This window comes from Nansenia antarctica (genome assembly GCF_963989245.1).
Source record: "Nansenia antarctica genome assembly, chromosome: 3".
Lineage (NCBI taxonomy): Eukaryota > Metazoa > Chordata > Actinopteri > Argentiniformes > Microstomatidae > Nansenia > Nansenia antarctica.
Window position 1 is genome coordinate 74,360,003 of NC_137688.1, and position 10,849 is coordinate 74,370,851.

Here is a 10,849-nt window from a genome sequence, read left to right on the forward strand (position 1 = left end):
AAGGTTGATCATTCATATCAGCGCTAGCTAGCATCAGCGCTAGCTAGCTAGCTTTGCTGAGATGACAGCGTCAGCGGTTACGTTGCCTTATGTGTACAATTGAATAGTCTTATCAGTTTTAGCTGTATATTTCTGTATATTTGAGTTGCTTGCATTTTGAATTTAAATGTTCTGGCCCACATGTACTGTATGAAATGTGAACCTTACGTGTGAGTTACTGTGTGTTGTTGTTGTTTTTGATCAGTACTTATTAATCTGCAGCTCAATAATTATGGTTTTACATATAACACCAGGCAAATGTAATGCAATGTAATTAACGCAGAGCTAGAGTGGTCATGAGTGTATTATTGTACTTGAATAAACATTGTCACTATCACAACACCATCACAAGGCTGCTGCATCTGTGAGTCTACTCAGTGTGTCACATGACTCAGGGAGGACAGAGGAACAGAGAGAGGCTGATCATGCATTTATTCAGAGGTCAGGTGGTGTGGGAGTCCTGCATGGCACAGGTCAGAGGTCAGGTGGTGTGGGAGTCCTGCATGACAGAGGTCAGGTGGTCTGGGAGTCCTGCATGACACAGGTCAGAGGTCAGGTGGTCTGGGAGTCCTGCACGACACAGGTCAGAGGTCAGGTGGTCTGGGAGTCCTGCATGACACAGGTCAGAGGTCAGGTGGTGTGGGAGTCCTGCATGACACAGGCCTGATGACTTAGCAGGTGAGGTCTACTACTACTATTATTATTACTACTACTATTATTATTATTATTACTATTATTATTATTATTATTACTGCTATTATTATTATTACTATTATTATTATATTATTATTATTACTATTATTATTACTATTATTATTATTACTACTATTATTATTATGCCTATTATTGTTATTATTACTATTATTATTATTACTATTATTATTATTATTACTGCTATTATTATTATTATTACTATTATTATTATATTATTATTATTACTATTATTATTACTATTATTATTATTATTATTACTACTATTATTATGCCTATTATTGTTATTATTACTATAATTATTATTGTTATTATTAATATTGTTGTTGTTATTATTATTGTTATTATTATTATAGGTGGTCTACTATTGTATAAACAGCAGCCCCGTCCCTCTGGAACGCCCTCCCCAACCACATCAGACATTTGACGTACAAACATGAGTCTTTTTTTTTTTTTTTACCGTAACTGAAAATGAAAATGGCAAATGACTGTATGTGTCTGTACGTTATGTAAGCTTCTCTTTTGTTTTGCATTGTTTTTTTCTACTCATGTAAATGATTCATGAAATGACAGCTGTCAAACATTACTGTCCAACCTGTGATGTTTTATTTATAGATTTGGGGGGGTATTTCATATTTTAATGTAAAACCTTTGTCTGCTTAGAAAAGGAAAGAAAGGGAAAACAGCAGCATACAACAAAGAAATAATAAAACATTTCATTATATGTTTTGGTGTTTATGTCATTGGAATGTACTGACATGAAGAGACATAGGCTACTGTGCAAAGAGTGTGTGTGTGTGTGTGTGTGTGTGTGTGTGTGTATGTATGTACGTATGTGTGTGTGTGTGTGTGTGTGTGTGTGTGTGTGTGTGTGTGAAAAAGTTAGCCTGTTTGCAGTTCGCTGACCACTCAGTCTCACACTCAGTGTATAAGAACGTCGCTGTTGGTGAGGATGTTCTGAAATTCACCATCAAAGCAAGACTGCAGGTATTACCGACCAAGTACAATCTGTCCACCTGGTATCCCCACACTCACAGTCCATTCTGTTTAAACCATCAGGATTCACAACACCTAGAGTCCATTGCACACATAACAAATGGATGTAATGCATACAAACACCTGTACATAGCTCGTCATGACCGTATTGTGGACATTGTGTCTGATACAGTACAAAACATCTTACCATCTAGCGCAGCTATGTACAAGCATGCCAGAGTGTTACCAGAGTGGTTTGGTTTTGCCAATGATGTTTTTTCCAACATCCCAAATACACCTGATGTTGTCTTTGTTGACACCAGCCACAAGGAGGTGCTGATTGTAGAAGTAGGCTGCCCCTTTGACCTGTACATGGACCAGACTTTCCAGGACAAGTATATCAAATACCAACCACTGCTTGGTACGATAACCAGCTTTGGGTACAAGTGCAAATTCAGCATACTTGTATTTGGAAGTCTGGGCCATGTATATAAATGCACCATGAGGGGTCTGAGAATTGCTGCAATGTCTAAAAGAAAGGCCAAACAGGTTGCCAAATTTTGCTCTGTCTCAGCTATTATTGGCAGCTTGGCCGTGTGGAGAAGGAGGTGTTATGTGTACCCTTAAGTGTTCAGTGCTGCTTAGCCCCGAAATATTTGATTCCCTGTTTGTATAATATAATTTGTGGAACCAAATAAAGTATTCAAATGTGTGTGTGTGTGTGTGCGTGCGTACGTGTGTGTGTGTTTGCGTGCTTATATCATTTGTCTTTTGTTTGGCAGGTATTTACATGTAGACGTCAGAGATACACGTATTGATGGACATTAATGGGCATGGGCTTAGCGCCCAGCAAAGTTAAGACATGATTGCAAACTAGCATTCAATTAAAGTCTCCCTTATACGTTCATTGTAGAAAAATAATTGTACCACCCGGCCTGATAGAAGCAATAAGAAAGACAGAAATGTTATGTGATTTCCATGGGCACTTGAAGGATTTATTTGGATAGTTTCTGTCTCTGCCCAGGTGGACTGCAGTGGGCAGGACTGGGTCATGTAGGGATGGGGGGTAATGGTGGGTAGATATGGTGTCAGACAGTAAGGATGCTGCTATTGGAGGTGGACAGTTTGAGCTCCTCCTGGGGGTTCTGCAGGGTATCTCGCGGGGCAGCATACTCGAGCACATTGGGCAGTCCGTGCACCACACAGCAGCTAACGGCACTGCGGAAGATGCCCATGTCATGGGCGTCATACCACTCATCTGTCTTCTCATCGTAGTACTCCGCATTGAAGGTGGTGGTGAAGCCATTGAAGCCGCCCACCACAAACAGAAGATCATCCACTACCTCGATGCCAAAGTTGCTCCGTGGGTTGAACATGGTGGGAACTGCGCGCCAGGTGTTGGTCTGGGGATTGTAGCACTCTGCGTTTCGCAGACGGTTGGCTCCATCAAAGCCGCCCACCTAAGAGAGGATAGGAGAAATGTGGGTCAATAACAGTATATCAGAACTTGAGCATAGATTTATTGTGTATTTTTATGTAGGTCTCACCGCATAGACCTGCTCCCCATAGGCGATGACCCCCACCCCACTGCGTCGGCTTGTCATGGGGGCGATCAGAGTCCATTGGTTGGTCTCAGGGTTGAAGCACTCTGCTGTGAACAGGCACTCATTCCCATTGAAACCACCACATATGTATACCTAGAATTAAGGCAACTCGTAAATTCATCCATCCTGGCTTTTTAATAGATTCATTGTACAATAGTTATCAAGTTGTGTTCCAGGTACAGTTAGTCTTACCTATTCCTCTGTTCCACTTACCTTTCCAAAAAGTGTGGTGGCACTGGCATCACTTCTCTGCTCATGCATGGGTGAGATGAGTGTCCACTGGTTGGTCTCAGGCTCATAGCGCTCAGCAGTGTTGAGTCGCACATAGCCATCAAAGCCGCCCATGGCGTAGATGCAGCCACCCAGCACAGCCACACTGACGTAGCAGCGCTGTGAGTGCATGGGTGCCACTTGGTGCCAAGTGTGTGTGACTGGGTTGAACTTGCGCACACTGTTGAAGTAGTCAACGCTGTCAAAGCCTCCCACGCAGTACACAAAGCCATTGAGGTAGGCAGCACCGTGGTAGGCCCGTGCGCTCTCCTCCTCTCGAGTCACATTGACCCATCGGTCAGCCCGTGCATCATACGCCTCAATGCCATTGGTGGGGCTGCCACCACTCCAACCACCGATGGCCAGTAAGATGGCATAGGGCAGGCGAGGGCGGGTCAGAGGGTTGCCGAAGTCAGAGCTGGAGGGCCCATTCATGGTCAGGTCATACATGGCATTCAGTGCGTTGATGATGATGGGCCTGCAGTCATCATTGGCTCTCACCAGTGGATTATTCTTCACATTGTTCATGAAGTAGTCTCCTGTCATCAAGGCCATGCGTACCTAAGGAAACAGACACAGACAGATATGGACACAGAATGCAGTCGGCAGCCGATACACCTTCATGAAATGCATCAAACATTTTCGTGTTACGTGTGTTGTCCGACTCTCAGTCACCTTAGGCAACAGCACCGAGATCTGGGCTTTGCGGTCTTGAGGAGAATGGCCAATCCAGTGCAGGATGGCCTCAAACACTACATCTTCCTGCTTCACGTTCAGGTCGTCCTTCTCAATTATGTCACGAAACTGCCACGGCGAGAGTTCCAGGAACTCCTCGGAGCTACGCACCATCTCCTTAAAGTGATGCAGGATGAAGAGAGAGGACCTGCGCCTCAGCTCATGGCAGGAGTAGAAGTCTGCAAACGTACAGATGCCAATGCAGTTCTCCGGGCACAGCTGGGCCTCTAGGTAGTCACTGCAGGCTCGCACAACGCCCATGACAGAGAACTGGTCTGCAGCCACCAGAAGCTGCTGCACATTCTCGTCAGTGACAGGCACAGAGCGTGTGTAGGCATACTCAATAATGAGACGCATCATGTCCGGTGACACACCAGGAATGTCGTACACCCGCTTTTCTAGGTTGTTCCAGCCACTTGTGAAGAGAGCTCTGTGGGTCAGGGTTTAGAGAGGAGGGATATGATGGTCAGGACTCATCCATATACTGTACCAGATTTTCTCAATACTCTTTTCAATATAGTACAGCAATATAATAAACACCCTCTGCAATTATATGACAATATAAAGAGGGGTACACAAATATTATGAATCAATATGTATAATTGCTGCCACAAAGAACAATGTGTAAGCTCTTGTAGGATCTGGCTATTTTCTTCTGATTATCCTTTGGATCCATGCCAAGTGAATCCCTGCCATCCATCATGGCTACCCCCCCAAGTTAAGACACTCACCGGAAATATGGACTGCAGCCGCAAAGGATATTCTTGTGTGCGTTGAATTCGATGCCATTGACTTTAATCACCACGTCACAGAATTTTCCTTCCAGTCGTAGCTCATTAAATATTGTACATGCCATGGAACTCATTTTTCTCTCCATGTTGCATCTCTGAAATGTAGAGGTGGACCCCTCTTCCAGTTCATTCATCCTTGTGTTGAATATCTTTAATATCCACTAGTTGGGCAAGAGGTGGCACACTGCAACTATTCTTCTGAGCAATGACTGTGAACCTTCATTCCCCTTACATGTGGTAACCATGTTCTAGAATTGTGCATTATTACATCACAGTGAGTGATACAAAATTAGAATGTCTCAGATACAATTTTCATAATAAGCTGACACCATCATAAAAAAATATTAATGTTCTTCTTCTTCATCATCATCATCTCGTTTTTGAGGGTGCCCTGTATGAAATGACAGCATCATTTAAACCATATTGACTTTTGTTGTATATATTTTGCCATTATAACAACAACAAAATCGCATAAAGAATTTATTGTGTAACTGCTCCATCAGAACCTTTATTACTGCTTTTGTGGTACAGAGAAGATAATATTCAAACACATACATGTCCGTCCTCAATTTAAGGTAGTACTGTGGACACATGGGAAGGGGAGGGGGAGAGGGATTAACTGGTGAAGGCAAGCTTGAAGAGGTGGGAAATCTAGTGAGATTTATCAAAATAAACCTGGATTTTAGTTGAGCAAAGTAGACGGAATACCTCTCCGTTCTCTCATACCAGCTGAGGAATGGGGCAGGAGATAGGACTGTATGTGTAAGACTACACTGTGTTGCCCAGGCTCACCGCCTGGGAGAGACAAGGCTACACTGTACTCTTCAGAGGTTAGGAGACAGTGTACAGTGCAGCTTGTTTGACTGTGACCTGAGAGTGCAATAATGACGTACACGGCTGTCTGAATCACGTGAGCGTCCCCCCCCCAGTGACGTCACACAACAGGAGGAGGAGGAGGAGGAGGAGGAGGAGGAGGCACGTGATAGGTCGTCACGTGGTTTCCATTGATTTAAACGGCAGAACCGAAAGCTTCTAAACATCCAACCCTGCAGTGACAGACCTCCAGACCGGGTTTGATAAGGTGGTCGGCTCCAGATCCGTAACGCCCTGACCGCAGAACACAGGTAACGTTTGTGTCTAACACCTTAACTCTATTGTCTGATGTTGTTTTTTTGTTTGTTAAACTGAAGCCGCGTTCATAAATTCGCTCTGAGAGCACCGGAGCGCACGCTGGGTTCAACGTCATAAAGGGACCAAGTTATTTGATTGGACAAAGAGGCATTCCATGAGTGCTGATCAGATTTCCAGAGCGTATTTACGAACGCAGCCAGAGTCGTTCCCGTAGTTCCGTTTGTCCTGCCGTGGCTGTCTTGGAGGGCATTCCATCAACGTTGCTAACGGAAAACCCAGACTTATTCTGACAAGTCTCGCGAGACTTATCAAAAGGAATCCAGGCTTCTTTAAAAAATAAAAAAAATCTCGCGATATTTATGAAAAATAAGCCTGGATTTTCCTTTAGCGACGTTGATGGAATACCCCCCTGCTTCTGGGCAAGGTTGTTGTTGTGACCAGCGTGATTTCGCCCAATGTGGTGTGTAGGTCAGTAAAGTTGGCAAATAACCTGATGTTGATGTCTCAACTTGTTGTTAGCGATGTAGCTGCGATGGCTAGCTAAATGTAGGCGTTATGTGCCGTGGTCAGGGTTGCCAGATGGGCTGTTTTTTGGGTGGTTTTTACACTGGTTAGGCTGGACATTTAAATTGTCAATCCCATCTGGCAACCCTGCCCGTGGTTTGGGTCAGTGATGATCCGCAATATTATCCCAATGTGTCTGCAGCAGCTCTCATATCCCCGAGTCTAGAGATGGCTACAAGTCAGGTCATGTTATCAGTGTAACTCAGTCCAAAAGGCACAGAGGTAGACAGCCTTATCAGGTTCTGGTCCGTCCCTGCCACCCTGAAACTGAACCAGACACGGTCATGTTGTGGTAGTAAACCAGACATGGTCATGGTCATTTTGTGGTAGTAAACAGATCTGAGGTTGCCTCCATGGCAGGCTGCTGCCAGGCCTCTGCTGTGTCATGGTCACGACACGGTCCAGCCAAGTAGGTTAGTGTCACGACACGGTCCAGCCAAGTAGGTTAGTGTCACGACACGGTCCAGCCAAGTTGGTTAGTGTCATGGTCACGACACGGTCCAGCCAAGTGAACGGTCACGGTCCCCACCATGAACAAGGCAGGCAGGACTGGGGGGGGGGGGGGGGGGGCTCAGGTCTAGTGCGGGGGTGGGCTAGTCATGGGGCGGCTGTGGCGCAGGAGGTGGAGCCGCCCCATGTGATCGCAAGGTTGGCAGATCGGCGGTTCAAGCCCTGGCTGGCCACATGTCGAAGTGTCCTTGGGCAAGACACTGAACCCCCAAAATTGCTCCCAATGAGCGGGCCGGCGCCTTGCATGGTAGCTTGCTGTCATTGGTGTGTGAAGGGGTGAATGAGAGGCAGTTGTAAAGCGCTTTGGATAAAGGCGCTATATAAGTCAGTCCATTTACCATTCATGACTGAGTCAGGGTAACCAGTTGTTGCGGTAGAGACGCTGTTTCGTTTCCCTTTTCCTCTGCAGCAGTTTAAATGTCACCTCACTCACACTCACACTCGTTTCCTGATTTTACTAACTGTCTGTCTGGTAATCTCATGAGCCACAGCTGTTGTTTTCTTACTGTTTTGTTTAAATGTTATATTTGTTTTTAGGGCATTTCTGATTTATTGGGATGGAGACAGTAGAGATTGACAGAAAAGATGGGTGAGAGAGAGAGAGAAGGATGGGTGAGAGAGGAGGGATGACAGGAAGGCTGGGTGAGAGAGAGAGTAGGGATGACAGGCAGGATGAGACAGAGAGAGAGAGGGGGGGATGAAAGGAAGGCAGAGAGAGAGAGAGAGGAGGGATGACAGGAAGGATGGGTGAGAGAGAGAGAGAGAGAGGAGGGAAGACACCACTACTGCCCCCAGACACAGGGTTTAAACGGATGTCCTCCTAGTATATTTTTCCATTCCCTCTGTCATGAATGACGCAATGAAGTGGCTATGACAGTAATGTCAAAGGAGCAGAAAAACTGGTTCCTTTATGCTCAGATAAGCAACAACAAGACTTTTATAAGCGTTTATACCCACCGCCCCCCTTCTCTAGAAAGTCTGTTTGTTTTTTATTTGCAGTCAGATAATTACCAAGTCTTTAATAAGTACTTTTGGCTTAGACCTAGTCTACCTGTCATTCATCCAGTGTCTTAACAGAAGATACAGAGACTGTTCTTTAACACTAGAACAGCCATGGGTCAGGTCATTTGTCATGGTCATTTCTTTCATATCTTATCTTATGCACTCAATCAAATTTCAGGACCCTCCTTTCATGACTCTTCCTAGATATGTGCGCTCTACCACCCAGTATCCTTACATTTTCAAAATCACATCAGGATAAGCTAGTATGAAGCTATTTGCTGTTTTTCTGTGTAGGAGGCAGGCTAATTTACATGGCGGACAACTAGTGGTCGTTGTGTGTAAGTAGCAGCTTCCGATTGTAAAGACTATGGTCATTTGACCCCCGAGGCGGCTCTTATAGTAGGTGAAAAAGGCACGACTGTTCTAGTGTCAACAGCAGCCTTCTTCTGTAGGACATTGACTTGCCCCAGCTGATTTATCAGACCAGACTTCCTGGTTCAAAGGTCAAAGGTGTCCTGTTGTTGACGCAATCATTTGATTCAGTAAGTCTTGGCAGGCAGCTGCTGATTAATGACACATTGTTGTTCTAGAGGAATGATCATGTGATTGTGCTGAGCTGGCGGGAACGGCCCACCACAGAGCTGGTTTCCCATTGGTTGATGACTCAGTCCTGCTCTCATCATGTGATTTGATGGTGGTGGTGCAGGCAGCCTTTGTTTGTGGGGAGTTCTGTTTCCTTTCTGGGGGGGGGGGGGGGTAGTTTGTGTAAGGACAGGCCCTGACTGGAAGGGGGTGTGTGAGCCAGTGTGTCAGGTGAGTGTCTTTCTTTAGTCCTCTACCACCCCCCACCCCATGTCTAAACCTGTTGGGACTGGCTGAGGCTCAGCCAACAGTGACGTCCATTGTCCCTCCTTTACTTAAGTTGACTGTCCCTCCTTTACTTAAGTTGACTGTCCCTCCTTTACTTAAGTTGACATTGTCCCTCCTTTACTTAAGTTTACATTGTTTGGCATTTTAGCAGATGCCTTTTATCCAAAGCGACTCAGATGTGGATCATCTATCCATCAGTCATCATAAGGAACAGTCATCTATGCCAACAACGCCAGGGCCCATTGCCGTCTCCAAGGCCAAAAAAAGGAAGAATTAATGAATTAATTTGAGTACTTGTTGTACTATTGGGTTTGAGGTTCATATTAAGTGAAGTCATGGAAGCGAATGGCAAGACACTGAACCCCAAATTGCTCCCAGTGAGCGGGCCGGCGCCTTGCATGGCAGCTTGCGGCCATTGGTGTGTGTGTGTGTGTGTGTGTGCGCGTCATGTAGTCTGCCAGGTGTCTGGTTGAGCCCAGGGGACTGTGACTGCTCAGCCAGCCAGTACTGAGGACCTGGAGTCTCTCTACCTCCTCTCTCTGCTCTCTTCACTCTCTGTGGAGAGGTTGGTCTGAGAGCTGGAGTGTGTGTGTGTCTCTCTGCTTGGCTGTGGTTGAAGTGTGTGTGTCTCTGCTTGGCTGGAGGCTAAGAGGTAGGCCTAGCAGTGTGTGTGTCTCTCTCTCTGTCTTCTCTCTCTCATCTGTGAAGTTTGTTATTATAACCTACTACACGCTGACTCTTTGCTAGTGCAACATGTATTAGACCCTGCGTCTTCAGGGTCCGGAAGTGACTCTAACTACAATCTAGGCTGCTCCTAGTCCACTGTCCTGTGTCCCATACAGGAAGTAGACTGACACTGTTGTCTCTTACAGGAAGTAGACCGACCCCTACAGGATGTGGCGTGCAGCGTTCCTGTGTCTGGTCGCTGGGCTGTCAATCAGCTGGGCTAGGCCACGCCTCCCGCCGCTGTCTCACGAGATGGTCGACTACATCAACAAGGCTAACACCACCTGGAAGGTGAGGGGGGGGGTAGGGGCTAACTCCACCTGGAAGGTGAGGGGGGGAGGGGCTAACTCCACCTGGCGGGGATGTGGATGTACACATTTAGAATATCAAGAGCTAGCATATTATTTGAGTATTACTGACAAACAGTGAAACCTCCTCCTCCCTCTCCCCCTCCTCCTCTCCTCCCCCTCCTCTCCTCCCCCTCCTCCTCTCCAGGCTGGCCACAACTTCCCCAACGCTGACCTCAGCTACGTGAAGAGGCTGTGTGGCACCCTGCTCAACGGCCCCAAGCTCCCCGTCATGTGAGTGTGTGTGTCTGCTGTGTGTGTCTGCTGTGTGTGTGTGTGGGTTTCAGTGTTGTAACATCAGGACGTTGTGCGTTGTGTAAACTGCTGCCAGATGTGATACTGGAGGTTCCTGTCCCTGTTGTGTGAGGTTCACTGCACCCGTCAGAAAGATGTTGGTCCCATGATGCAGTGGGGCAGACAAGGGAGGGTTCTCAGGGTAAATGAGGTGTAATGTGATAATGTGTCACTCACTGCATACGTTTACCGAACTGGAGGCTCTAAATAGTATGTAGTAGGGTTGGTACAGGGGGGGAAATAAGTATTGAACACATCAACATTTTCGTTTTCTCCAGTA

At 46.1% G+C, this 10,849-nt stretch overlaps 2 protein-coding genes across 2 annotated transcripts in view; one reads left to right on the forward strand and one right to left on the reverse strand.

Moving 5' to 3' along the window:
* Nucleotides 1-520: 520 nt before the first annotated feature.
* On the reverse strand, nucleotides 521-5,211 carry LOC308154405 (kelch-like protein 10; the record flags this gene model as incomplete). The annotated part of the gene is made up of 6 exons (XM_080527568.1): nucleotides 521-648; nucleotides 2,831-3,185; nucleotides 3,273-3,422; nucleotides 3,543-4,160; nucleotides 4,275-4,764; nucleotides 5,066-5,211. The coding sequence occupies 6 exons, from the start codon at nucleotides 5,209-5,211 to the stop codon at nucleotides 521-523; spliced, it is 1,887 nt and encodes a 628-aa protein (XP_080383694.1).
* A 916-nt stretch (nucleotides 5,212-6,127) lies between these two features.
* Nucleotides 6,128-10,849, forward strand: part of ctsba (cathepsin Ba) — a 14,134-nt gene continuing 9,412 nt past the window's right edge. Inside the window, exons 1-3 of the mRNA XM_080526808.1 lie at nucleotides 6,128-6,249; nucleotides 10,075-10,219; nucleotides 10,424-10,509. Coding sequence (XP_080382934.1) covers nucleotides 10,097-10,219; nucleotides 10,424-10,509 — 209 coding nt within the window. The 5' untranslated portion in view covers nucleotides 6,128-6,249; nucleotides 10,075-10,096. The remainder of the gene's footprint in view (nucleotides 6,250-10,074; nucleotides 10,220-10,423; nucleotides 10,510-10,849) is intronic.